We start from the raw sequence: 25,445 nt of genomic DNA on the forward strand, positions 1-25,445 counted from the left end.
TTGTACTGAATCTTCTCTAAGATACTTAGTATGGTTTTGGTTTTCCTGAATGGATCCTGACTGATACAGTCAGTCCTTGCACAATGAACTGTGTCCAGTCACCATTACTATAGTTCTCTAATATCAGTGATGTGTCCCGAATAAGGGCTTCCCTGGTGACTCAGATTGTAAAGAATCTGCCTGCAATGCAGGAGACCAGGGTCCCAAATAATCCAGCTCCTCCCCATTTCCTATGTCACATGAGAACTGCATTATATTCCCTTCTTATCTGGATCCAGACATCAAAACACATTTCTGTCCCCACTACTAAAGAGTGACTAAGGAGGATTTTTTTTCCCAAACAGAAACTCTTATGTTAAGTCCTTATTATTTGCTATTATATAAATATACTGGTTGAGCTTTTAAAGATTAAGCTCTTAATGCTTTTAAGCTGTCAAGCAGGCAAAAGCTAGATAATTAAACCACAATAGAGGACAAAATCTTTAAATAAGCAAGAATAGTTGGCAGGAGAGAATGCAGGAAGATTACTTCATGGTAGCATAATTAGTAAACAATATACAGAGAGTGGCATAAGGTCTTCATACTGTTAAGACTACAGATGATCTTCTACGTGAGAGTGCGGATGAGTTCCAGGGCCTGGGGCACATTGCTAGAAACCTCTAGTTTATATTCTATCTTCCTTTCTTTGAACGTTAACTTGGCTCATTTACCATAAATTCTCAATTTCCCAAACCCCAAGGAATTGCAGCGACTGGCAGCTACTGCAGGAAGGAAGAAGACTGCTAAGTATTAGAGCTCTACAGTATTAACCCAGAACTCTAGGCAGATACACTCACTTAACAAACAATAATGAGAAAAAAGAGCTGCCTCCAAAAAAGAGGAATAAAAAGGAATCAAAAAAGAATTCAACAGGGGCTGGGGGAGCGACGGATTGGGAGTGTGGAACTAGCATATCCAAACTATTCTATAGAGAGTGGATAAACAACAAGGTCCTCTTGTACTGCACAGGGAACTACATTCAATATTCTGTAATAAACCATAGTGGGGGGAGAAAAAAACAAAGAAGAATTCATGTGGATCTCAAGAATACTATGTCAATGCAAGTCCTGGTAAAGACATAGTAAACAGTAATCTCTGCCATAACCACCAAGGCAGGTATTTGGATAACAGCCAACTTGTTTCCAGACCTCCTTCTCACTTCATGAACTTTGTAAGAATCTACCCTGCGTTATAAGTGATTGGATTTTCTGGTCTTTACTGACATCATTACAGAGAAGTTGTATTGTCTGTCCCGTCTCCAAGAAAACCATACAGAGGACCAGAATGTGTGTGTGTGAGTGTGTGAGAGTTAGTCGCTCAGTCGTGTCCGACTCTTTGTGACCCATGGACTGTAGCCCACCAGGGTTCTGTGTCCACGGAATTTTTCAGGCAAGAATACTGAAGTGGGTTAGTAACCAAAATTTCCACTAAATAATCTCAAAGCCCTTTTGTGGGCTCCTGAGCTTTCTTTTATGGGGGTGAGGGGTGGTTCCCTGTAAAAATGCAGGGAACCGTCCCTTGAGACAGGAGAAAAGGAAAGCTCAGAAATCCCATTATGGGTTTGTTTTTTCAAATTTCAGTTTTTATCCGTGTTTTAAAAAACAGAGGAGCCAATGTTTATCAGGAAGTAACCCCTTGGAACACTGTTTTACAGGGCACAAAGGGACTTTAAAAATTGTAATTTACTCCTTAGTTTAACCTGTTGCCTTTATGATCTCTTAAAACTTGGCTAATTCAAGTTGGCTTGCTCTCTAATTAGAACTTTAAAAAAAACTCCCACATGTTAGGAAATCAAATAGCTGCCTTCAACTGAGATAAATGTACGTGAAAGGACTTCATAAGAATGGGTGTTACTATTCTTTTTTTTTTTTTTAAGTGTCTTTTAAAGAAATTACTTATTTTTGGCTGTGCGGGGTCTCCGTTGCTGCTAAGGCTTTTCTCTAGCTGTGGTGAGTGTGGGCTTCTCACTGCCGTGGCTTCTGTTGCCCAGCACAGGCTCCCGGGTGAGCGGGCTTCAGTAGCTGTGGTTCCCGGGCTCTAGAGCTCAGGGCTCAGCAGAAGCCAGCTGCCCTGCGGCATGTCAGATCTTCCCTGACCAGGGATCGAACCCGTGTCCCCTGCACTGCCAGATGGATTCCTATCCACTGGGCCACCAGGGAAGTCAACCGTTCTATTTTTTTCACTTGAATGAATTTAATCAGTTTTGCTTTTAAAATCTCACCTGAAGGAATAAAATATTTTAAATGACCTGATCACTTTCTTCTGCCTGGTGACGGTCAATCCTATGAGGCTGGACTAGGTTCTTCCTGATCAATCTCTGTTTGCCCCCAAAGTACCTAGGATATAGTGCTACATAAAGAATCCGCCTGCAATGCGGGAGGCCTGGGTTCGATCCCTGGGTGGGGAGGGAAAGGCTAACCACTCCAGGATTCTGGCCTGGAGAATCACATGGACTGTATAGTCCATGGGGTCACAAAGAGTCGGACACGACTGAGTGACTTTCACTTCACTAAGAGGGCAAGTACCAAACAGACATTACAATGGTAACAGTATAAAGAAGGAAACAAAATCATGTCTTCCGCAACCACAGGGCACCTTACCAAAGGTTGGGTAAGCTTACCAAACGCCCCAGGTTGTAGTAACAATCTGGGTATTTCCTCCGGTGCTTGATCGCCGTCCGGTAACTTTGCTCAGCGGCTTGGAACCGCTTCAGGCTGTTTTGTACGATGCCTAAATTCATCCATGCGGCAGCGAAGTCTGGCCTGGAAGGTGAACGAGGAAAGGAAAGCATCAGCCCCCAGGAGGCAGGGGTGCCCATCCTCGCCGTGAACACAATTGTAAGAGGACACTTACTGTATCTGTACAGCCAAAGACAGCAGCTCCTCCGCTTCCTGAAGCTCGTTCCTTTCTTTCAGGATGTTTCCCAGGTTATTCATGGCATGGACGTACTTGGGATTTAATCTGGAAGTGGAGAGAGAAACCAAGCCCGCAGTCTTCACCCAGCTCTCAGGCACAGGCAAACCTAAAGTTGGGGTCCTTGCGGGGACAGGTTTTTAGCGCTAGAAAGTTACAGTAAGACACGGATACTGTAAAAATGGCATGTCTTCTGCGAGATAAGCCGCTTGCAGTACCTCACCGCTTCCCGGTAATATCTGATGGCCGCAGTCTGATTGCCTTTATCAGCCAGGTTTTTGCCAACGTTGTAGTGAACCTGAAAAGAGAGGAAAACCTTGGCTGTCAGCTGCCAGGCTTCTTCGTTCCGACCTGAGAGGCCCATCATACCTTCTAACTGAAAACAAAGGATTGTTGTTGTTGTTTAGTTGCTCCGTTGTGTTCAACGTTTTGGCGACTCCATGGTTGCTCACCCCACTGTAGCCCACCAGGCTCCTCTATCCATGGGATTTCCCAGGCAGGAACACTGGAGTGGGTTGCCATTTCCTTCTCCGGGTGATCTTCCTGACCCGGGAACTGAACCCATGTCTCCTGCATCTCCTTCCTGCATTGGCAGGTGGATTCTTTACCGCTGAGCCACCAGGGAAACCCATCAAAAGTATTTCTCCATCATCAAACATTCCCTTTGGAGGTGTACAATGTAAAGGCCAACAGGAGCCTCAGAGGAGATGCTGCTACAGAAATATACCCACCTGGGTGAGTGCTGTGTGATGCTAATGACAGTAACGCTGGCGGCTGGCGGGTGCTGACACGCTGCTTTGGCGTCACCGAGCGTCTTACCCAAAGCTGTGGTGCTGGATTTGAACTGAGGCTCCAAAGCCTGTGTTTCTTCTCCCTGCATCACACCCATCTCTGAGGGGGCCAGGCGAAGACGGGCTGGTTGCTCAAGGCAATTTCTAGACCCACTCACTCACCCTGCTATTTCTCTCCAGGTAAAATAATGTTTCTTTGGGGTGTTAAGGGCTGCATCATTGTACCACAAAATTCATGTTGAAGTCCTAGCCCCTAGTACCCCAAATTGTGACTGAATTGAAAGGCGGGGTCTTTAAAGAGGTCCTTAAGATGAAACAAGGTTCTTTGGGGCCCTAATCCAATCTGAATGGTGTCCTTATAAGAGGAGGAATGGCAACACAGAATGAAACATGAGGGATGCCCACACACAGAGGAGAGACCACAAGGCCACGTGAGGGTTTAGCAAGAAGTCCGTGAGCCAAGGACAAAGGCCTCAGGAGAAACCAGCCCTTCTGATGCCTTGGTCTTGGACTTCTGGCCTCCAGAGCGGTGAGAAAATAAAATTCTGTTGTTTTATGCCACGCAGTCCACGGTATCTTGGTGTGGTAGCCCTAGTGGACTGATGTAAGGGTTTCCAAGGTGGCTCAGTTGTAAAGCATCTGCCTGTCCATGCAAGAGACACAGGTTCAATCCCTGGGTCGGGAAGATCTCCTGAAGGAGGAAATTCCAACCCACTCTGGTATTCCTGCCAGGAGAATCCCACGTGAGGATCCTAGTGGGCCCCAGTTCACACAGTGGCAAAGGGGTTGGTCACAAAGAGTTGGGGGTGGGGGAAGCAGAGGATGAGATGGTTAGATAGCATCACTGATTCAATGGGACATGATTTTGAGCAAACTCTGGGAGACACTGGAGGACAGAAGAGTCTGGTGTGCTGCAGTCCATGGGGTCACAAAGAGTAGGACACAACTTAGCAATTGAACAACAAAAATGGAATGACATATGGTGAATTACAATAATGGTTTGCGTACAGTCAAGTAGCATTATATCTGAACATTCAAAACTCCTTCTAAAAGTATAACCACATCCTGCCTTATCAATCTTCTTCAAAATATACTAATATTTCTAGAAGGGTATAGAACAGTGCAATATTCTTTAAGCACACATGTAGCAGAGATTTGGTTTTTAACTCCCAATTTTAAAGTCTATATTTCTATTTTTACTTCCTCAGACACAAGGAATCACAAAACAGGAAAATCATGGGTGACAGAAATGTGTAATATTGTGCAGCACACTATATAATTTAAACTCCCCGAACCAAATTACTGTCTATCCATAGGTATTACCATCTTCAAGTTACAGCTTGGAGGAGGCTATGGCTGGATCATGGGTTTGGAAAAGTGTGCTCTAAATGGTTTGATTTTGTGCTTGTCCCAGGCCCAGTCCCAGCCCCAGCCTGGAAGCGTTAACTTCATTCCTGTCCCGCACACGAAGGGAGACTCCAACCTGTGAATGTGGACGTGCCTGTGGTCTCCAGAATACAAACACAGCTCCTACACAGACTTCAACTCAGCGAGCTCCTGCCACTTCCTGGGAAATTCTCTTTTCTCAATCAAATGCTCAGACAAAGAGCTGAACTGCCCTCTGCAGTAGAGCCGCTGTTCTGTTAGACCCAAAGCCACAGACCAGGAGATCAGCAGAGGGAGGAGGGCGCCTCTGCAGAATCAGACTGCAGTGAAGTCAGTGGAACCAGTTAAAGATCAGAGAGCCCCCTAGAAGGCAATTGGCCCCTAATTACGACTGGAGAACAGGCTTACCCAGAGGCTAGTCTTATCCTATGGGTTATATGCAGGGAAATATTTGAACAGAAAACCCACTTGAAAAACCAAAGCAAAATGCTCAGAAACAGTTTACTTAAAATAGAGTTTAAAGAATGATTTTTGTTTCCATGGAATGTAAAGGATTGAAAAAGCCTGTTGATCCTTGAACCTTCCCTCCAGCCTTTGTGATTCATATGCCAAGGCAACGAACCAGCACGGATGCCACAGATTAGACCCATGGTCAAGGACATATAACTACGCATTCAACACAGTGCTAAAACCATGGTTTCAAATTTTCTGTCAACACTTGATGTTAAAATGTTTTAAACACGTAAAAGTCCTATCATCCATCCTGCCTCATCCTTAAGGGAATACCTCATTGTGGTAAATGATCCCTTTCATTGCTAAACAAACTTAGCATTGCATCCCAGGATTGATATAAAACGCCACATACTTTAAGGCCTCGGAAATGAAGAATGGCTGCAGAATAATCAGATACTTGGTATCTCATCTGTAGTAGGAATTTAATTTCTGTTTGGCTCAATTCAATCACTAACATTGAGTTCCTACCAGATGCAAGGCACTGTGGGTAATTCCAATGCCCGACCAGGCTCGGCACTGAGTCGCCTCTGTAAATCTGGGCCTGGTTGGCAGCACAGTTGCCAACTGCTAAGTTAACAGTCAATGGATAGAAAGTGGAACGAGTGCAGCAAATGCATCTCCTGCAATAGAGTTGAATGAAATCATCCTAAAGGAGATCTCTTCCCTGAAATCAACCTAGCTTCCCCCCCCCAAAAAAGAGAAAAAGTGTAGATAGTTTTAATACACTTCAACTTAATAGTGCCAAGTAAAACAACAACAACAAAAACCCCAAAACACACAAACAAAAAACCAACTCTATCTTGCTCGTACTAAATGTGCTTAGTTGCTCAGTTGTGTCTGACTCTGTGACCCCTTGGAATGCAGCCCACCAGGCTCCTCTGTCCATGGGAGCCTCCAGGCAAGAATACTGGAGCAGGTTGCCATGCCCTCCTCCAGGGGATCTTCCCAAACCAGGGACTGAACCCAGGTCTCCCGCATTGCAGGCAGATTCTTTACCTTCTGAGCCACCAGGGAAGCCCCATACTGAACGGCATCACTAAAAAATGTTCCTGGAAAGGCTTGTCACTATCGGCTGACACTTTGGAGATGAGATCTCATGTGTATGTCTTAAATTTAAAGGAGAAAACGACACACAGAGACACACGGGTGTGTGCCTGTCCGTCTGCACAGCCCCTGAGTTTTCTAGCCTGTAATATATGACATCACTCACTGGGGCAGCCGTGTAGGCTCAAACATCACGGTCCCATCCCCGCTTGTTCCCCAGGATAACCTGGGTGCAGCACTATACTAGGTCTCTACCTACCACCTGAGCTACTGACCCAGACACCGTCAGCTCCATCTTTCTATGCTTCAGTTTCTCCCATTTGGAAAATTACGGAACATAATAACCGCTCACTAAAAACCTTCGAGGGAGGATAATGGAAATTAATGACAGAGCCTCTACAAAGAAATCTGAGTTCCTTCTGGGGAAGAAGTATATAAATAGAAGGGGTAATTACTGCTATTCAAACAGAAAAGTAAAAACAAAGCAAATCTATTAACATTTACGAAATTAAATCACTGGCTGATTTACTTTCAGTAGCATAACAAATGTCTAGGTCAGCAAATCAAATCGACAATAAAAGGTTGAAGCAATTCACTCTTTTATCTAAGCCTCTTAACTATAGAACATGAACAAGTTTTTTTAAACCAAGGAAAAGACAAACAGGGAGTCAACATGTTTTACATGATACTATCCCTCACTCCAGGGTCACAGTAAGACATCAACTACTCATTAGATTACTTCATATAGTTTTGCTTGAAATCACTTCTTTCTCTTAAATATAGAACGTGGAAATGAGATAGAACTTCATGGTGCTTTTATTGCCCCTGCTCCAAAGAGGATCGCTTTTGGGCATCTGAGGAAGTTCCGATCCTGAGGACACTCTAGAAGACACCGTTATTAATCACATAATGATCTATGCATGCTAAGTCGCTTCGGTCGTGTCCGACTCTTTGCGACCCTATGGACTATAGCCCACTAGGCTCCTCCGTTCATGGGATTCTCCAGGCAAGAATACTGGAGTGGGTCGCCATGCCATCCCTCCAGGGTATGTTCCTAACCCAGGGATTGAACCCCCAAGTCTCTTATGTCTCCTGGGTTGGCAGGAGGGCTCTTCACCACTAGTGCCACCTGCCTGCTACTGCTAAGTCACTTCAGTCGTGTCCAACTCTGTGACCCCATAGACGGCAGCCCACTAGGCTCCAACGTCCCTGGGATTCTTCAGGCAAGAACAATGGAGTGGGTTGCCATTTCCTTCTCGGAAGCCCTAATAGAAAACATTCTCACCTAGCTCCTTGGCTTCCCATTTTGAACAAGTATCATTCCCTTCTTTTCATTTAATGGGACAGCCAAAACTAAAAGGAGCCTACGAAAACAAACAGTTCTTGAGCACCTACTGTGTTCTAAGTACCATGTCAGACCACTTCAGAGGCCACATTCATAAAGGCCTCATGACAAGCCCAGGGGACAGCCATGGTCCCCCTCCTTGTTACAGATAAGGGCGTTCAATGTTCAAAACAGTTTTGCCCAAAGATGCACAGCTGGGTAAGCGAAGCGATGGAGTTCATCAAGGATACAAGTGAAACAAATTCCTACCAGACCATGTCAACAAGAACACTCCCAATTTTAGAGTCTATGCATTCTATTTTTACCTAATCTGGGAAAAACAATTCCAGGTAGAGAAGCCACAGGTGATGGAAATGTGCGTACCGCACACCACAGAACATCCTTTAAATTCCTAAACCAAACTGCTGTCCACTGGGAGGTATTATCATCTTCCAGTTATAGATTGGAGGAGGCCAGAGTGCATGTTTCAAAAAGTGTGCTCTAAGAGGTTTGACTGTGGGCCTCCCCAGACCTGAGCCTGAATGCGTGGAGTTGCCCACCCTGCCACCACCCAATCCACAATGGGACCAACTGGAAGATGAGTAGAAACGTGTTTAAGAAATCTGCTGTTTCCCTGACACTGTCTGGTTTTAATGATTTCTTTTTAATCATTTTGGCTAAAGTGTAATTGTAATAAGCTTTGTCAAGATCATGTAAGAACAAAAAAAAGAATGAAAAAGAAAACCTCCAAGTCTATGACCAAGGTCATATTCCGGATTCTCCTCACTTAGCTGTCGAACTTAAAAATGTGGCAGCCAACATACCTTGGCATTGAGAGGGCACACAGACAGGGCGCTTCGGAAAAGCTGGTCTTCGTTCCGCCACTCACCGCTGCGAACCACGCATCTCAGCATGTTTAGGAATAAAATTCCCAGGATGAGAGCAGCGATCAGTTTCTTAAGAAGAGAGGGACACGGGAAATGTCATTAGTAAAACCCACCCATCGTCTTGGTCAGGAACGGCGCCCACCTCGCTGGGCCAATACCTTTCTCTTGGTATGTTTACTGAGCGCTGCGAGTCCAAACGTCAGCAGCATGCAGTAGCCGGCACTGGGGAGGTACAAGACCCTCTCGGCCACCACAAAGCCCACTCGGAAGAACAGGTTACTCGCAGGAAGAAACGGGATAATGAGGAATCCCAGGCCCAGCGTGAGGATCCTGGAAGATGAGAAGTAGTTAAAATGGCTACTTTTAGAATTCTTAAGAAAAATATTCTACTCTACATGAAATCCACAATAAAGATGCCCCTTCCCTTTTTTTTCCTTTTTTTTTTTCATGCCAGCAGTTAGGAGGAGGCATCAGTAGAGAGGGTCTAACCGAGTACCATCAGGATAAGACAGAAAAATCTTACTAAGGCTACTTAGCATTGAGCATGAGGATAAATTTTAGAAGTCCTCAAATTCACATGAATAAAGTTAGAATGATTACTTAGAGCGGTCTTATGAACTTGCCTGCATCTAACTATACCTCAAACTGTGTAGGTGTCAAATAGCTCAACACCTACAATATCCCAATTGGGCTAATTGGGATACTGGTCCCAGTTAGTCCGATTTAGTCCCCTGACATTTAACAGGATGTAATGTCATTTAACTAGTTTAAACTTTACAAGATCTGAAATAAACTCGTATCATTTGCGGATGCTCCAGCATAAATTTCAGTTGAGCAAAAAGAAAGCTGAGAGCAATGGGACACTTGTGGAAGCAGGTAAGCATTCCCAGAGTCCCACACGATATAAGCGGGTGAATCAGAGGCTGGGTCAAACAACAAGGTCCTTCTGCACAGCGCACAGAACTATATTCAAAATCCTGCAATAAATCGTAATGGAGAATACGGAAAAGAACACATACATGTATAAACTGAGCCACTTTGCTGCAAAGCAGAAACTAAACACAACGTTGTAACTAAACTACACTCCGATAAAATTAAAAACCAAACAAAAGATGCCTGGTCAAATTTGACAGCTCCTTCCCACAAACCTGTGCGTATAGTGTTAGAAAAATCCTACTGGCGCATGCACAGAGAATTGGGACAGAGCTTTGTCACCCTTTAGAATTACGAACCAATTGAAGGGACAGGGTAAACTCAAAACTGCATTTATTTAGAGAAATTACTCATCTAATTCCAGAAACACTTATGCCTAAAGGAAATCATCTTAAATAGTTTTCTTTTCCACAAAACACGTTTTTCTCCCAATTATTTTCTCAATAAACTTCCCTCCCCCCGCCCCCTGCTTTTTTTGGTGAGAAATAAGAGTCTCTTTGGGGTGGCAGCTTATTTTGTACAAATAACAAGAGAAGGCATCGCTGTCGCATCCACCAGGGCTTTCTGAAGGGGAATTGTGAAATGACGGGCACAACACACATCAATTACACTCTCCGTTTGGACCATAAATTACTCTTTACCACCTACGGCGAGAAGGATGTCAAAATGTTACTTCATGGCAGGGGGTGGGCAGGGATGAAGCAGCCATTGGGCGCCCCCTCCAGTCCACTCCCCACGAGTTGAAGCCAGCCATGGATTCCAAGTGGACAGGTGGACAGAACTCATCCCGCCCAGACATGTGCATCTGTACTGAAATACCCGTCCTTAGACAGGACTTGCACAAAATCGTTAATAATGATCTGCGGTGCTGGATTTAGCAACATGCTCGGACTCCACCCAGTGTGGAAGTTAAAATTCAGCTCGGCCTCTTACCTTCTCTTGTGGCTGTCTTCAGAGCATAGGGCTTGACATATCAGGCCAATTAGGCAGAACCAGAGTGCTGCTAGAGCAATTACCCTCCAGTCCCCGACGGACTTAATGAGGGGGATGCAACCCATCGACCAATCAAAACACAGCCACCAAGGGCACAGCAGCAGCCAGGCATTCAATGAATAGTAGTAATTATAGTTTATGGCCTGCCAGTCAAAAGAAAAACAAACATTTATTTGATACTGAACTTGGAAAAAAAAAAAAAAAAATATATATATATATAGCCTAGCTTCCCTTTGGAGGCCTTCATGTTTCTGCTCAAGAAGCCCAGCCATATAAAATAAAATGTTGCCACTTTCTGCCCTGGGCACTGGGCTGAAGTGTGCAGTTGACTAAACGCATTGAGATTTTTTTTTTAATAGATAAAAAATACAGCAAAGCCACCAGACTCTGCTTTACATTTGTTATATTTCTGGGGACACTATATCCCAATTACTCACTGATGCCCCAAGTCCGTGACCCAGGAAATCTGTGGTCCAGAGGTCACCATGTGCCTGACAATATAAGCATGGGGTTCTATGGTCTTGGATTTCTGTTTGTATGAAATGCACAGCTCAGACACCCTTGCCTTCAGAAAAAGCAAACCTTGACAAGAAAGTCTGGATGGTGTTAAGACTTTTAAAGACACCACCAGTAGGGACTTCCCTGGTGGTACAGTAGATAAGAATCCACCTGCCAATGCAGGGGACACGGGTTCGATCCCTTGCCTGGGAAGATCCCACATGCCTCGGAGCAATGAAGCCGGTATGCCGCAGTTACTGAAGCCTGTGCACCGTCATGAGAGAAACCACCAAAATGAGAAGCCCGGGCACCCAACTAGAGAGTAGCCCCGGCTTGCTGCAACTAGAGAAAGCCCGCACAAAACAACAAAGACTCAGCGCAGCCAAAAATAAATAAATACACTTTAAAAAAGTCGTGTTAAAGAAAAAAAGGATACTGTCAATACTGTTATATTTTATCTTAACCTTAACATGTCAATTTCCATTATATCAAAAGTAGGTTAGGGGACAATTTAAGGAGTCTGGCAAGAAACCTGACATTTTCTAAACCTCTCCTCTTGATTTCGTTTAGAGTGAAAGTGAAAATAGTAGTTTCTCAGTCTGTGTCTGACTCTTTGTGACCCCATGGACTGTAGCCCACTGGGCTCCTTGGTCCATGGAATTCTCCAGGCAAGGATTCTGGAGTGGGTTGCCATTTCCTTCTCCAGGGGATCTTCCTGACCCAGGAATCGAACCTCAGTCTCCTGCATTGCAGGCAGGTTTTTTTTCACCGTCTGAGCCACAAGGAAATGCAAAGAGTTTACACCCTCTCAAAGCCCTGATAAAAACCTGGTTTCACCCTAGAAAGTCCTCGGTGAACGGAAATGCCCGTGGAGGTGTTCTGATTAACAGGGGCTTTTGTGGGTATGTTGGGGAGGGAGGTGAGGAGGAGGAGGGAGGGAAGACCTGCGGATCTGGTGGGCACAGATGACCCAGCGGAGGACGGATCCGGGACTCACCCTGACTAGCATGCTGTCGGCGAAGGAGGCGGGGTTGTCCACCTCGGTGAAGGCAGGCGGGCCAGTGCCCATGATCTTCCAGCGCACATACAGCACCCCGGCTCCCCCCAAAGCCAGGAGGGTCATTCTGAAGAGGAGGCCCCCCGTCCGGAGCACGCCAGGGCTCTGAAAGGACAGCGCAAGGCCCCCAATGCTGAGGATTTATCAAATAAAAGTGTGGCCAAGCCAGGTATAAATGTGCAGCAATTCTGGTTGAACCTCACCGACACTGGGCTTTAAAAGGCTGCCTGTTTTAGAACTCAAAGTTGCAAGAAGTACTTTGAAAATGGTATTTTAAACCAGTGGGCATGTGACATTTTCCACATCTGGGCTGGAGACAAAAGCAGATACTCACCTCTAATGATCTGTCTTTACGGAGGACCTTCTGGACAATTTCCAGGACATTTAATTTGCCTATCACCAAGATGTCGAAGACGGCATTGAGACCCTAAAAAAGCAAAGCAAGGAATCAGCCTTGGAACAGCCTAACTCTGATCAGGTAGCCAGGATACGTCACAATTCTATTGCTGAATTTAGACGAGAAATGTCCTGGATTAGATCGCCGTAGATAATCTCTTCAGCTCTAAAAACAAAACAAATCCTACTGTTTCTATGAAATTAGCTCATGATATTTGTATCAAATTTACTTATTTATTTCTTTAATTCTTGGTTGTACTGGGTCTTTGATGCTACGCACAGATTTTCTCTAGTTGTGGTGAGTTGCAGTGTGTGGGCTCCTCATTGCACTGGCTTCTCTCGTTGCAGAGCACAGGCTCAATAGTTGTGATGCACAGGCTTAGTTGCCCATAGCATGTGGAATCTTCCCGGGCCAGGGATCAAACCTGTGTCCCGTGCATTGGCAGGCTAATTCTTTACCCCTGGACTACCAAGAAAGTCCCATCAGATTTGTCATCTAGTAAATCCCCTGTTAGTCACAGTTTCATAGCCTGCATACAAGAGTATGATAAGATGAAGGAGAGCTAGAGCCTTGGAGTTCCCAGGAGAAGTTCTGCAGAGGCCCCCCCTTTCATTTTTTACCCCTAAAACAGTCCCAGGGTTGTAGCAGAGCCAAAACCGGTGCAGTGGCCATACCTAAGATGATAAGGTAGCCAGCAACCTTGAAAACCCAGCCATGTAAGTAATTACACTTCAGGAACCTGGGAAGCTGCCTGATGAGGGCATATGCCCTGGAAGCGAGAAAACAGAACATACAGACTCTGGTGGGGCTGCAGAGACATCCCAGGCTCAGACTCTTGGTCACCCACCAGCTCTTCCTTCCTGCCCGGCACACAGCCAGCCCCGCAGGGGAGTGTGGTCATGTGACTGAGTTCCAGTCAACGGGATGCGGGCAGAAGCAATACCGCAGCTCTTGGAGGTTTGGTCATAGACCAGAGCACGTGCCACCCTGGGTTTCCCATCCAGCTGGCTGTGGTGGAGATGATGGAGGTGTCTGGAGTGGCACTGGAAACCACACCCTGAGGACGGCAGAGCCCCACTGCGTGGAGGAGGGCAGAGCCCCACTGCATGGAGGATGGCCACCTCTGCCCATGACTTTCATTGGGATGACCAGTAACTCCAAGTATGCAAACCCCTGGCCCTTGGATGTGTGATACTGCAGCTGCACCGATGTTAACAGCTTGCAGCAGCATCACCACAGTCCCTTTCTAGTGGATATGGCTGCTCTTAAAGCTCTGACGCCTGTGCTTACAAGCGGAGGCTCATCTAGCCTTGGACTCCACCCTTTACCCTGCAGTGGACTTTCCATAAACGTGGGTGCTGTAGAGAACGCCATGCAGCTGAACTCCCTGTTGGAACTAGGCAGAGTGGTCAGAATATACACTATGTGGATGGTTCAAGCTGCCCTTCGAAGACGTGGGGCCTTCGAACACAGAGCTTCGTGGCAAAGAGGATGTATCGTAAGTCGTCAGAACCCAGTGGTAATTTGTGGTTTTTAGCGCAAGGGTGACATCTCTCCTCAGCCCCCTCCCATACATGTTGGGAGCCATTAATTATCCAGTACACGGGCCAGCGCTGGGTTAATCACTTCACAGAATCCTCATTTTATTCACCCGTGTGATGCATGATTTTACTGGGTCACAGAGGACCATTTCTGCCTGTGTGTGAACCATTTTCTAGAAGGCAGGAAGCTCCCTGTTGAGTGGCATTGTCTTATGCCAAGTGTTCTTCTGCCTGTGAGCTATAGGACAGTCACCCAGGGGTGACGTGGTCAGGCTGTCATGAGGACTGAGCCCAACACCAGTCTGGCACTCTCTCTCCCTTCCCATTTAAATCCGTCATCAAGATGGCCACATTCTAGTCAGATTTTTGGAAACCTGCTCAACATCACCATATCTTTATTTATGAAAATTCAACCTAATTTTTTAGTGCTTTTCTTAACGGAGGTGGGAGTCACCTGGGGGCCTTGTGAAATGGAGGTGCAGATTCAGCAGGCCTGTGGTGGGGGTCTGAGATCCTAAATCTCTAATAAGCTCCCAGATGGTGTCAGCGCCACTGGTCCTCAAGCCATACTTTGAGACAAGCAAGATTTCAGGACAGCAGTTCTCACAGAACGATTTTCACCCCCTACCAGGGGGCATGTGCTTGGCAATGTCTGGAGACATTTGAGGTTGTCACAACAAAGGGAGGGGGTGTCCTTCTGGCATCTAGTGGGTAGAGACCAGGGATGTTGCCAAATATCCTACAGTGCGCAGGACATGCCCCAAAGAAAGAATGATTCAGCCTCAAATGCCAATAATGCCAAGGTTCAGAATCAGTGGTTTAGAGCAAACTTTTAAAAAAGTAACTCATGAGGTTCTAGTATCTTTGCACAGTAATTCTTTCTACACCGTTTCCTAGCTAGCTGACCTTAATCGTATGGATCGAATCCAATAAAACCATTTATCTTTGCCTTGACTGGTGTCCAGCCTCAAAGAGTTTAGACCTGGGAAAGGAAGATCCTTTTCCACGGCTTCCTATATGGGCCCCGCACACCCCACATCTCTGTTTTCCATTTGTCTACATCTCTTCACATCCCTAATATCTCAGTTTCCCTCTGATAACGTAAGGCAGAAAATTAGCTAGAACAGAGGAAAAGAGTGCATTTCCACGCCTCTCCCTTCCAGGGGCTTCTACTCAGATCAGACGTAGGGGGCGCACACCTGGACCCTTCAGAGCCCTCTGCTGTCCTCCCTGACATTTCTGGACAAAGGCAAATACAACATAACACACATCAATGCTTGTTAATCAGGACCAGAAACATCGGTAGGGTCACAACATGGCTGTACTTAGGACTGCTGAAACATGAAAGCACCCCAGAAAGGCCACAACACTCTTTCTTTTCTCCAGGACCTCTCCACGGGGGCTAGTCACCTGCTCTTCAGAGCTGTCCCCTCTCCGTGTCCACCAGCTCTAATGAGAGTCAACCAAGACAGTCAGTTCCCACCTGAACCACCAGGAGAGTGGTGGCACATGTAATCGGTCCAGAGAGGGCTAGGCTGAAGACTGGCAATACGGGTGCAGAGGGGGGATGCACAGGCCCCCGTGCAAAGGCAGCACGAGGTGTCTTTATAGGAGGGAAACGGGCGTAGGGAGAGCAGTCCCCCCCGAAGGCGCCTGGGGTCTTACCAGCACGGTGATCCCTTGCTCTTTGCACAGCATGGCCACTGCTCCCAGGAGGATGCTCAGCAACACCCAGAATGTGGAGTGGGTCCTCTCCTTGTTAGCTGCCGACCAGGAGAAACAACAAACGCAGAGTCACACAGCTCAGCTTAGTCTTGGGAGCTCCGGGAACTCAAATTCTCAGCGTGCACCTTAGACAGTCACCATTTAAAAACACTTTTGGTCTTGAATGGCATTTCTCTGTGGGCCACTGTGTTAGACCCGCATTTCTGGTTAGATGGTGGTAGCTCAGCTGATCGAGAATCTGCCTGCAATGCAGGAAACCCAGGTTTGATCCCTGGGTTGGTAAGATCCCCTGGAGGAGGGCATGGCAACCCACTCCCGTTCTCTAGCCTGGAGGATTCCATGGACAGAGGAGCCTGGCAGGTTATAGTCCACTGGGTTGGAAGGAGCTGGACATTTTGGACTTTTTTGTGACTCAAGATATGATTGAGTGACTAACACTTTCACTTTCTATATGGCATACACACCCCCTTCTCAACATCCCCCAGCAGGAGCCCAGAGCCTTCGGGAGGCATTGCAATGCAGCCCTGGTACAAAGACATCTCAAGGCAGAGTTCCCAGGGGAGAGGTCCTTCTTCCCAGCCCACCAGTCACCTAACAGGCCGTTCTGACAGCTTGTGCCGAGGACTCCCACTGGTGGTGTAGACGCTGCATCTGGCTACCCCCTCTGCTCTGAGAATCTCTACAACTCCCGGAGTCGGGGTCCAGCACTGCTCTGAGAGTGTCTACCACTTCTAGGTGGAGTCTGGGCTCTCTGAACCCCAGATGCCTTAAGAACACCTGCTCTGCTACCAGCGTGGACTAGTTCTGAAGGATGCCGGACCATTGAGCTCACCTGCACGGACACTCAAGCATCAACGGGAAACCAAAACCTCAGCAGAAATGTGACGAAGGCAGCAAGCTGCTTGGCTTGGGTGTGGCTGGGCTGCAGTAGTAACTGATGGTCCCTGAACGCCTTTTGAGGACGAAGGGTCTGCTCTCTACTGGCAGGGGATGTGGAGGATGCAATTTGGGGACCAGAGCTGACCTGCTCCGGGCAGGAGAGGAGAAGGCATGTGTGATACTCCTCTCTGTTTTTCGTGAGGTCCTCAGCTCCTCACTGAGGTCAGTGGTGAACAAACATTTTATAAAGACCTAAGTGTGAGGTGGGGCAAAGTGAACTTGCTTGGAGGAGGTACCCCTGGGTCTTGGGTCAGCTCTGCCTAAAACCAGAACTCCTGGCCTAAATTCCAGCTCTGCGGTTCACCGCGTGACCTGGAGTAAGTTACTTATACAGCCTCAGGGTCCTCATCAATAAGATGTGTGCAACAATAACTGTATCTTCCTTACTTGAGTGAGAAAAAAGGTATACAGAAATACCTGCCCATTTGTGTTAAAAGTTACATATAAAAGTTGCTCATATACATGCAAAACATATCTCTGGAGAGCACATAGGAAACCAACTACAGTAGTTTCTAAACTGTTTTTTTTTCCCATACCATGCAGCTTAATCTTAGTTCCCTGACCAGGGATCGAACCCAGGCCCTGGCAGCAAAAGCGCCTGTGTCCTAACCACTGGACTGCCAGCGAATTCCCTCTAAACAACTTTAAGGAGAAAAATTTGGATAGGAGAGGAAAGAAATCTTACTTTTCACTGCAAAACCTTTCATACCATGTACATTTTTTAAAACTACGTGCATGAATTAAAAACCATACTAAAAACGAAACATCAAAAAAACAGACAAAAAACCTTGGTAGACTGCTGGGACCACAGAAAGCATTCACTGTTTATTGCACATAAATCAGCAAAACCACCCCAGGTTCAAGGGAGAGGGTCTCCAACAGGGCTTTGATGCAAGGGGGTGACTGATCCATCACCTTGTCACCAAAATGTGCCAAGCTCGCTATGCAGTGACAAGATACACCTTGGCTCTCATTAAACTGCTTGAGCAGAAAACCAACAACTAAGGTATGTGAGAGAGACAGGGAGACAGAGAGATGCAGATCTTGAATGAAGTGGATACCTGGGAGTCATCAGCAAAGCCCCAGACCAAAGTCCTGGGCTCCCTGTCCGGGATCAGCTGTGGGGTCCGGAGCCGGAGAGAGAGGATGCTGCTAACCTGGAACTTTCCATGTGTGGCTGGAGACTCCTCTCAGGATGCCGAGGGGCTACACCCAGCCAAGCCCCCTGGACTCTCAACAAACTGTGAGCAGGACTGACCCCCGTGCTGTCCGAGGGCCCAGTCGGCTGGCTGGGAAAACGTCCTCACTCACACATAGGCCTTGGGGGCTGGAGATTCAGAAGTCAAGCAAAAGGACACACAGGCTGACACTGTCTGATCTTTTCAGCTTTTCTTGGGAATCTCTGTTGGATTTCCGGGATTAATGTACAAATAGCAGAACTGACAGAATACAAAAAAGTTTTATTTGGCTGTACAGTCAAGGCACCGGAAGGCTTTTCACCAGCCCAACTGATCAATAAACAGTAAAGCCTCACTGATTCAGTTTCCACTGTCTCGAATCAACCAGCACTCTTGTTTTTAGTCTTTCTGATCTGATTCTTCCTGCCGTTGACAGGATGAAGGGGTCCCAATGCTGAGAACGGCACTTAGGGCCTTCCTTACAGGGTGACACAGACTCTCCAGGTTCCCTGGGTCTAAATTTCAAGCACACGGGCCACTCTGCTTTCACTGGGCTTTGCACATTCCCCTCTCTTAAGCTAGAATGCCCCAGAAGAATCCTGTGGCCATCAAAGATCACTTAGGCTGTGCAACCCACCCTCCTGGGCAGCCTCCCTTCTGATTCACATTTCATTCACAGTTGCAACAACAGCAAATGGTCCTACCGTGTGCACGCCTGACTGCCCAAGTAGCAGGGTCTGTCCCATGCACCTCGGTGCCCCTAACTGACCCCCTACATTAAGTCAGGCCCAGCGGTAGCCCCCAAGATGGCCCTAAGCACAATCTACTAGTGTGTTCTTCTCAGACTTCACTACAAATGTTTGATTTTCAGCTCTCACCTTCGGCAGTGCTGACACGTGGGTCAATTCTCAGCACTGTAGGATGTTTGGTGCCTCCCTCGTTTCTACCCCTCCGGGAAGCCAGCAGGCCTCTGAGCTCTCAGTTGTGATGACCCAAAACATCAGGCTTTGCCAGATGTCCTGGGTGGGAGGGGATCACGCCCAGTGGAGACCATTAAACTAACCAGTGCCACTCACAGCGTGTGGTCCTGCCCTTGGATCTTCTAAGAAAGGCAGATGCTCAGGCCCTCCAGCCCAACCCAGACCCTTGGACTCAGAGACTTGAGGGTGGAGCCCCACTGAAAGCCTGTTAACCAGCCATCCAGGTGATTCTGATGCCACAGGTCGAGGAGCATCGCCCTTGGTGGAAAGCTTGCTCACAGCTGCATCCCAGGTACCAGGCCTGGCTCGCTGGAGCATCTTCTCCAAGCGCCAGAATCGGGGGTACCTGATTACCTATCAGGAGGGGCAGGGAACTGACAAATCACAGAGCCATAATGTAGGAACAGCTGGAGTGCTTCCAGGAGGTCATGCCCGTGATCTCCCTGGCAGCGATGGCAGAGCGGAATCCCACCCAGGATGCTGCAGGCAGGGGGCCACATGGCTGTGACTTCGAGAACTGATAGTCCATTTCAGTTTTAACTTCGAGTGAGCCCACGCATGCCTTCTACCTGCCTCCCACTGTCCTGAGCAGCATCTCTCCAATATCCTAGGTGGCACAGTGCCTAGAAGCCAAGTTGTCTTTATTGAAATTCATGGTATATCAGAGTATTTAGTACCATCAAGCAAACTAAGGATAATTTCACTTGTAGAAATTAATTACATTATACATGTAACACCAAGAGATCACAATTACAAGCCCCAATCACAAAGCCCTGTTACATTAGACATGATTGCATTGGGGTATTCATGTATTTATTGGGATTTATTATTTTCTCTGGGCTTCTCTCATAGCTCAGTTGGTAAAGAATCCGCCTGCAATGCAGGAGACCTGGGTTTGATTCCTGGGTTGGGAAGATCCCCTGTAGAAGGGACAGGCTACCCACTCTAGTATTCTGGCCTGGAGAATTCCATGGACTATATAGCCCATGGGTTCGCAAAAAGTTGGACATGACTGAGCAACTTTTACTTTGGGCATTTGCTAGCAATCAGCAGCAGACAAGTGTTTATAGACACCAGGGCATTGAGACCTTTAAAAAAAATATGGCCAAAGTAGAGGTAAAGCTAATGGATCACTTCATTTCTCATAGCATATGATTTTGAGCAAAGTCCACAACTTTTAGCAGGTGAGCACAAGGGTCCAGGCCAAAGCAGAGGGGCCATGCTCACTCCACAGCACACCAGAGCATGGGCACCCCACGCCTTCCGACACATGAGAACGGTGGGTGGAGGGTGACCCACAGGGCTTGTCCTCGCCTCTCAGTGTCGGGTGTTCTCTCAGCCCTTCCTCCTGGAACACGTTGTGCTGAGTCTGCGTCCAACCACTTTTTGGGATTTGCTCATATCAGCAGTTTATATACAAACGTGTGTGTGCTCAGTTATGTCTGACTCTTTTGCAACCCCATGGACTGTAGTCTACCAGGCTCCTCTGTCCATTAAATTTTCCAGGCAAGAATACTGGAGTGGGTTGTCATTTCCTCCTCTGGGGGATCTTCCTGACTCAAAGGCAGGTGGATTCTCTACCACTGAGCCACCCGGGAATCCTTACATGCAAATAGATACCCTTTAATTATAAATGAACCCATTAATTACCATGGAGCCTCCCACCCTGGCTCCTGTGGCCTTGAAAACCCCACACCTCAGACCCAGCCGTTGTTTTCATATCCACTAGGCATTAGGTTCAGTAGTTCACTAGAAACCATAACGGAGAGACTTCCCTGGGGTCCAGTGATTAGGACTCCAGATTTCCACCACAGGGGGCATGGGTTTGATCCCTGGTTGGGGAACTAAGATCCAGTAAGTCACATGGAGCGGCCAAAACAACCCCTCCAAAAACAAAACAAAACAAAAAACCAATGAACCTCTTCCCTCCTCACCCCTTTACCGGAATTTGATTTTTTAAACTTCTATTCCCACAATTTGTGTTCAGAAGTCTTGAAACGTACTATGATTTCCCAGTGTAATGTTCCCTGATTTTAACATTTTAGTCCCTTGATCATTTTACATTTATTCCTAGAAAAACTGAATTAACTTGTGTTTTACTTGACTGTAACATGGATTAATTCCACCCCACCCTCCACGGCTCAGTAGTTTTGGATAGGAAAAAAATTCCCAGTTCCTCCATTAAAACACCCAAAGGACTGCTCTTGAAAGCACTCTGGGAACACCAAGGTAAACGACCACAGGGCTCAGGTTCCACTTGCCTTGAATTTAAAATGGACTTCTAAGGAGATGGTTCAATCTGAGATTTCACCAAAAAAAGAAGAACATATTTAAAAACTGCAACCTCCAGGTTCTTTGACAGACTTCTCTCTAATCTCACTTCATAATTTCACCAGACTGCTCGAACTCCATTTCTGTAAGGGACTCAGGCTCCCTCCACCTCTCAAATCCTCAGCAAATTGTTCTGGGAGCATCCTACTCTTTAACTTTCTTTATACTTCCGGTTTGGTTCCAGTATGGAAACGTGAAAGAGGATGACAATGATTCTGTGCTGAAAAAGTTTTTTCAGTTTCAGTGATTATTAAATATGAGTGTCACTTCCCCAGTGGCCCAGCAGTAAAGAATCTGCCTGCAAGGCAGGAGACCTGGGTTCGATCCCTAGATCAGGAAGATCCTCTGGAGGAGGGCACGGCCATTCACTCTAGTATTCTTGCCTGGACAATCCCATGGACAGAGGAGCCTGGTGGGCTATAGTTCACAGGGTTACAAACAGTCGGACACGACTGAAGCAACTTAGCAGGAAGGCAGGTCACTTCTCAACAATGGTAATTTCAGGGCTCAGTTATAAACTGAGCAATGGCTTTACGTTCAGAAACCTATTGAGACATGTTGGAAGGGTCAAACACACTACCTAATTTTGAAGACACCATATGAAAGAATGTCAAACAGCTCATAATCTATATACTGATTACATGTTGCATTTACAATATTTTTGATATATTGGGCTAAGAAACTATTGTTAAAATTCAGCTAACCTCTTTTCTTTTTTCTTTTTTTTTATAATTTGACTACTAGAAATTTTGCGATAACCTGAAGGGCTCACATAGTATTTCCTACTACACAGCACGGTCAACAACGTCACATGCTCAGAGAACCAGCTCATCCATGAAATGATCTACACAGATGTTTATAATCCAAGTCTGTCTTTGAAAACTGGGAAAATATGAACTGACTTGCTTATTAAAATTCACCTCTTTCTCCTCCAACCCCTATCAGATTAGTCACTTGATTTGCCATCAGGAGTCATAAGACAGTGTGCACATACACTTCAGCTTTTCCACAATCCAAACTGGAAAGCTGAGCTTAACAGTCCTCTTAAACTGGAGAGTTAGGGCCCAACCCTTCCATATAACTTCACAGTCAGGCCCCACTGTGTTCCTTGGTATCTGCTGGTCTGTATTGGTGGATTCAACCAACTTTCAGTTCTGCAATACTGAAGTGCATATTGAAAAATATCCGCCTACAAATGGACTTCTGCAGTTCATGCCCATGGACTAACTGTACTTTTCAAACTATCTCACATAAATCAAAGGGGGTCCTCTTTACAAATGTGTGGAAGGGAGGTGCATGATAAATCAAGGCCCGCCTACGAAGTATTAATAAAATATCTCTAGTACTGGGGACAATCAAGAAAGGCCTTAAAAAATTAAATAATCAACTGGGAAAGTGGTCCTGAGTTTAGGGACAGCCCAGCCTAGTAGACTTATGGTCATAAGACCTCCTCTAGCATAGTTTTACCCTGTAATTTGCCAAATTATTATTTTCTTTGAGCAGTAATTTGTCAAGGTGACTAATGCAAACAGTTGCAAATATGTAAGCATAATCTAGATAAATTTGGACTTGTGTTTTTGTATGTTTTTACTTAGTAACTAATGTGAGCTATTCTTTTATTCCCAACTTTGAGCATTTTATTTTTATTTATCTTAAAAAAATTTTCTATTTTTGGTCATACCTCCAAGGCATGTGGGATCTTAGTTCCCTGACCAGGCATGGAACCTGCACCCCCTGCATTGGAAGCGCAGAATCTTAACCACTGAACCACAGGGAAGTTCCCTGATCATTTTAATAAGACAGTTGAAACTGGAAACAGTAGGCCACCTTGCATACAGCTGGCACTCAAAAAATACTGGATGAGTCAACAGATTTATTTATTTCGATGTCTATTAGAAGTTTTACTGTATTACTACATTTCAAAGGCAATTATGAGAGGTAATTAACACTGAAAAGTTAGTAATTTGTTAATGTGAATAAATACAGCCAGAAGTTCTCTTCTCACTTTTTAGTCTTTGAACCTCCTCACAAAGGAATAATCTCTGTCATGTAAGAGATTCTTTTTTAAAATAAATTGTTTTTTTTTTTAATTACGTTAATAATATTAAAAAGACTTAGGAAAAACTGATTATTTTCATTTTAGAATTAACAGCTAAAAACAGTAAAAATAAATCCTGAGAGGCGGATACCACCTCCAGTACAACTGCATTTATGAATACTTTTACTCAAAAAGTCTTCCGCAAACAGGGAGTTCTAACTGATGCATCATTTGCTGTTTACTCGCTCGGTTGCGTCCAATACTTTTGTCACACCATAGACTACAGCCCAACAGGCTCCTCTGTCCATGGGATTTTTCCAGCAAGAATACTAGAGTGGGTTGCCATTTCCTTCTCCAGGGGACTTTCCCCACCCAGGGATCAAACCCGAGTCTCCTGCACTGCAGGCAGATTCTTCACCCGAGCCACTGGGGGAAGCCAAACTGGTGCCAAACTCAGTGTAAGTGTCTCAGGCTAAGAACTCTCCATCTCAAATCCGTCCAGTCTACTAAGTTGTTAAGCAACAATGGTCCAGGAGAGAAAATGAAAAAAACAAACGCACCCCCCCTCCCCCCGCCAAAAAAAAAAAAACTATTCTTACAGCATGCAACATCTCTCACAACTTGCTCTAGGAGAACTGTTCAGCATTCGCTAACATCAACCCTTTAGAATCCAGAATTTCAGAAAGACTGGCTTGGAAAATGTTTTCCTTGTTTCCGTGTCTCTCTCTGAGGTAATGCAATCCCTTCAGTAAACCGAGGCAAAGCCTGAGGGACAGCAGGGGCGGTGGTGAGGGGAAGGAGTACGGAGGAGGTGGGAAACAAAACCCCCACAAGCATTAACAGCAAGACCCTGGTCAGCGCCAGCACCCCCAAGTGCCCAACAGATGCGAGCAATTCAGGAAGCGCTGCGTGGCGGACTTGGCACGGCGCTCGAGTGGGGAAGCTGTCGTTTCAGAAAGAAAAGCATCGTATGCCAGGAGCGACCGTCTTCCCCAGTCGACGCCTGCATCTCGGCGCCGGAAGACGGCGTGCGTCGCGGTGCGTGGGCGGAAGTCACTCAACTCCATCCGGCGGCCCCAGCTCCCTCGGCCTGAGCCCAGAGCTGCACAACAAGCATCCGATTCTCGTTCCAGGAGTGGGAGCCAAGCAAGCGGCGCTTCCACCCGCGGAATGAGGAATTGAGACGCCGCTCTCCTAACTAAAATAAGGGGGGGGGGGGGGGGACCATTTTGGGAGAATCGAGCCGCGAATACTGCGGTCACAATTCAGATGGCAGCAACCCCAAACCTTAAAAAAAAAAAAAAAGCGTCCTAGACTATGTGAGTTACGCAGTTGCCCTCGTTTCTTTTAAGCTGTGTGACTTAACTTTGTTTAAGCCAAAGACAAACATGTCTTGAATCAGAGTGGAAAAGAGCAGGAAATGAGATCCCAAGAGTCGAGTTTTAGCTGTTTTAGCTGCCTGAACTATGGTGTGACTGTCACGTGCGGTTCTTTGCGACCCCATGGACTGTTATTCCCGCCAGGCTCCTCTGTCCATGGGATTTTTTCAGGCAAGGATACTGGAGTGGGTGGCTATTTCCTCCTCCAGGGGATCTTCCCGACCCAGGGATTGAAACCACATCTGCATCTCCTGCACTGGCAGGCAGATTTCTTACCACTAGCGCCACCTGGGAAGCCCATGCAGACAGATTACCTTTTTCAAATCCAAAATATGTACTAGACTTTAACAGAGAGAAATGCTGACAGGAGGGTCTCATCATTAGAATAATACTTTACATTTTGGGTGTTCAGAAATAATAACCAGTGCACCATCGACTTAGTGTTTTTCTTTCTTTCTCGCTTTAAAATAATTATCCTTTTCTATAAGGCTATTTTCTTCTTTAAAAAAAAAAAAAGATTCTATTCTAAAAGATCTCTCAAAAAAAAAAAAAAAAAAAG

At 46.1% G+C, this 25,445-nt stretch overlaps 1 protein-coding gene across 2 annotated transcripts in view; it reads right to left on the bottom strand.

Annotated features, from left to right (window-relative positions):
- The window catches only part of TMTC4 (transmembrane O-mannosyltransferase targeting cadherins 4), a 58,335-nt gene that overhangs the window by 11,697 nt on the left and 21,193 nt on the right, over window positions 1-25,445 (bottom strand). For both annotated transcript variants that reach the window (XR_009691217.1, XM_061133019.1), the window contains exons 6-14: window positions 15,982-16,079; window positions 12,713-12,805; window positions 12,319-12,483; window positions 10,764-10,966; window positions 9,056-9,227; window positions 8,835-8,966; window positions 3,171-3,250; window positions 2,893-3,000; window positions 2,660-2,801 (exon numbers count right to left, since the gene is read on the bottom strand). Coding sequence is in view for 1 of the 2 variants with exons in the window: in XM_061133019.1 (XP_060989002.1) it covers window positions 2,660-2,801; window positions 2,893-3,000; window positions 3,171-3,250; window positions 8,835-8,966; window positions 9,056-9,227; window positions 10,764-10,966; window positions 12,319-12,483; window positions 12,713-12,805; window positions 15,982-16,079 (1,193 nt within the window). In the remaining variant the exon portion in view is untranslated. The remainder of the gene's footprint in view (window positions 1-2,659; window positions 2,802-2,892; window positions 3,001-3,170; window positions 3,251-8,834; window positions 8,967-9,055; window positions 9,228-10,763; window positions 10,967-12,318; window positions 12,484-12,712; window positions 12,806-15,981; window positions 16,080-25,445) is intronic.

The sequence above is a fragment of the Dama dama genome, chromosome 30, assembly GCF_033118175.1.
Source record: "Dama dama isolate Ldn47 chromosome 30, ASM3311817v1, whole genome shotgun sequence".
Lineage (NCBI taxonomy): Eukaryota > Metazoa > Chordata > Mammalia > Artiodactyla > Cervidae > Dama > Dama dama.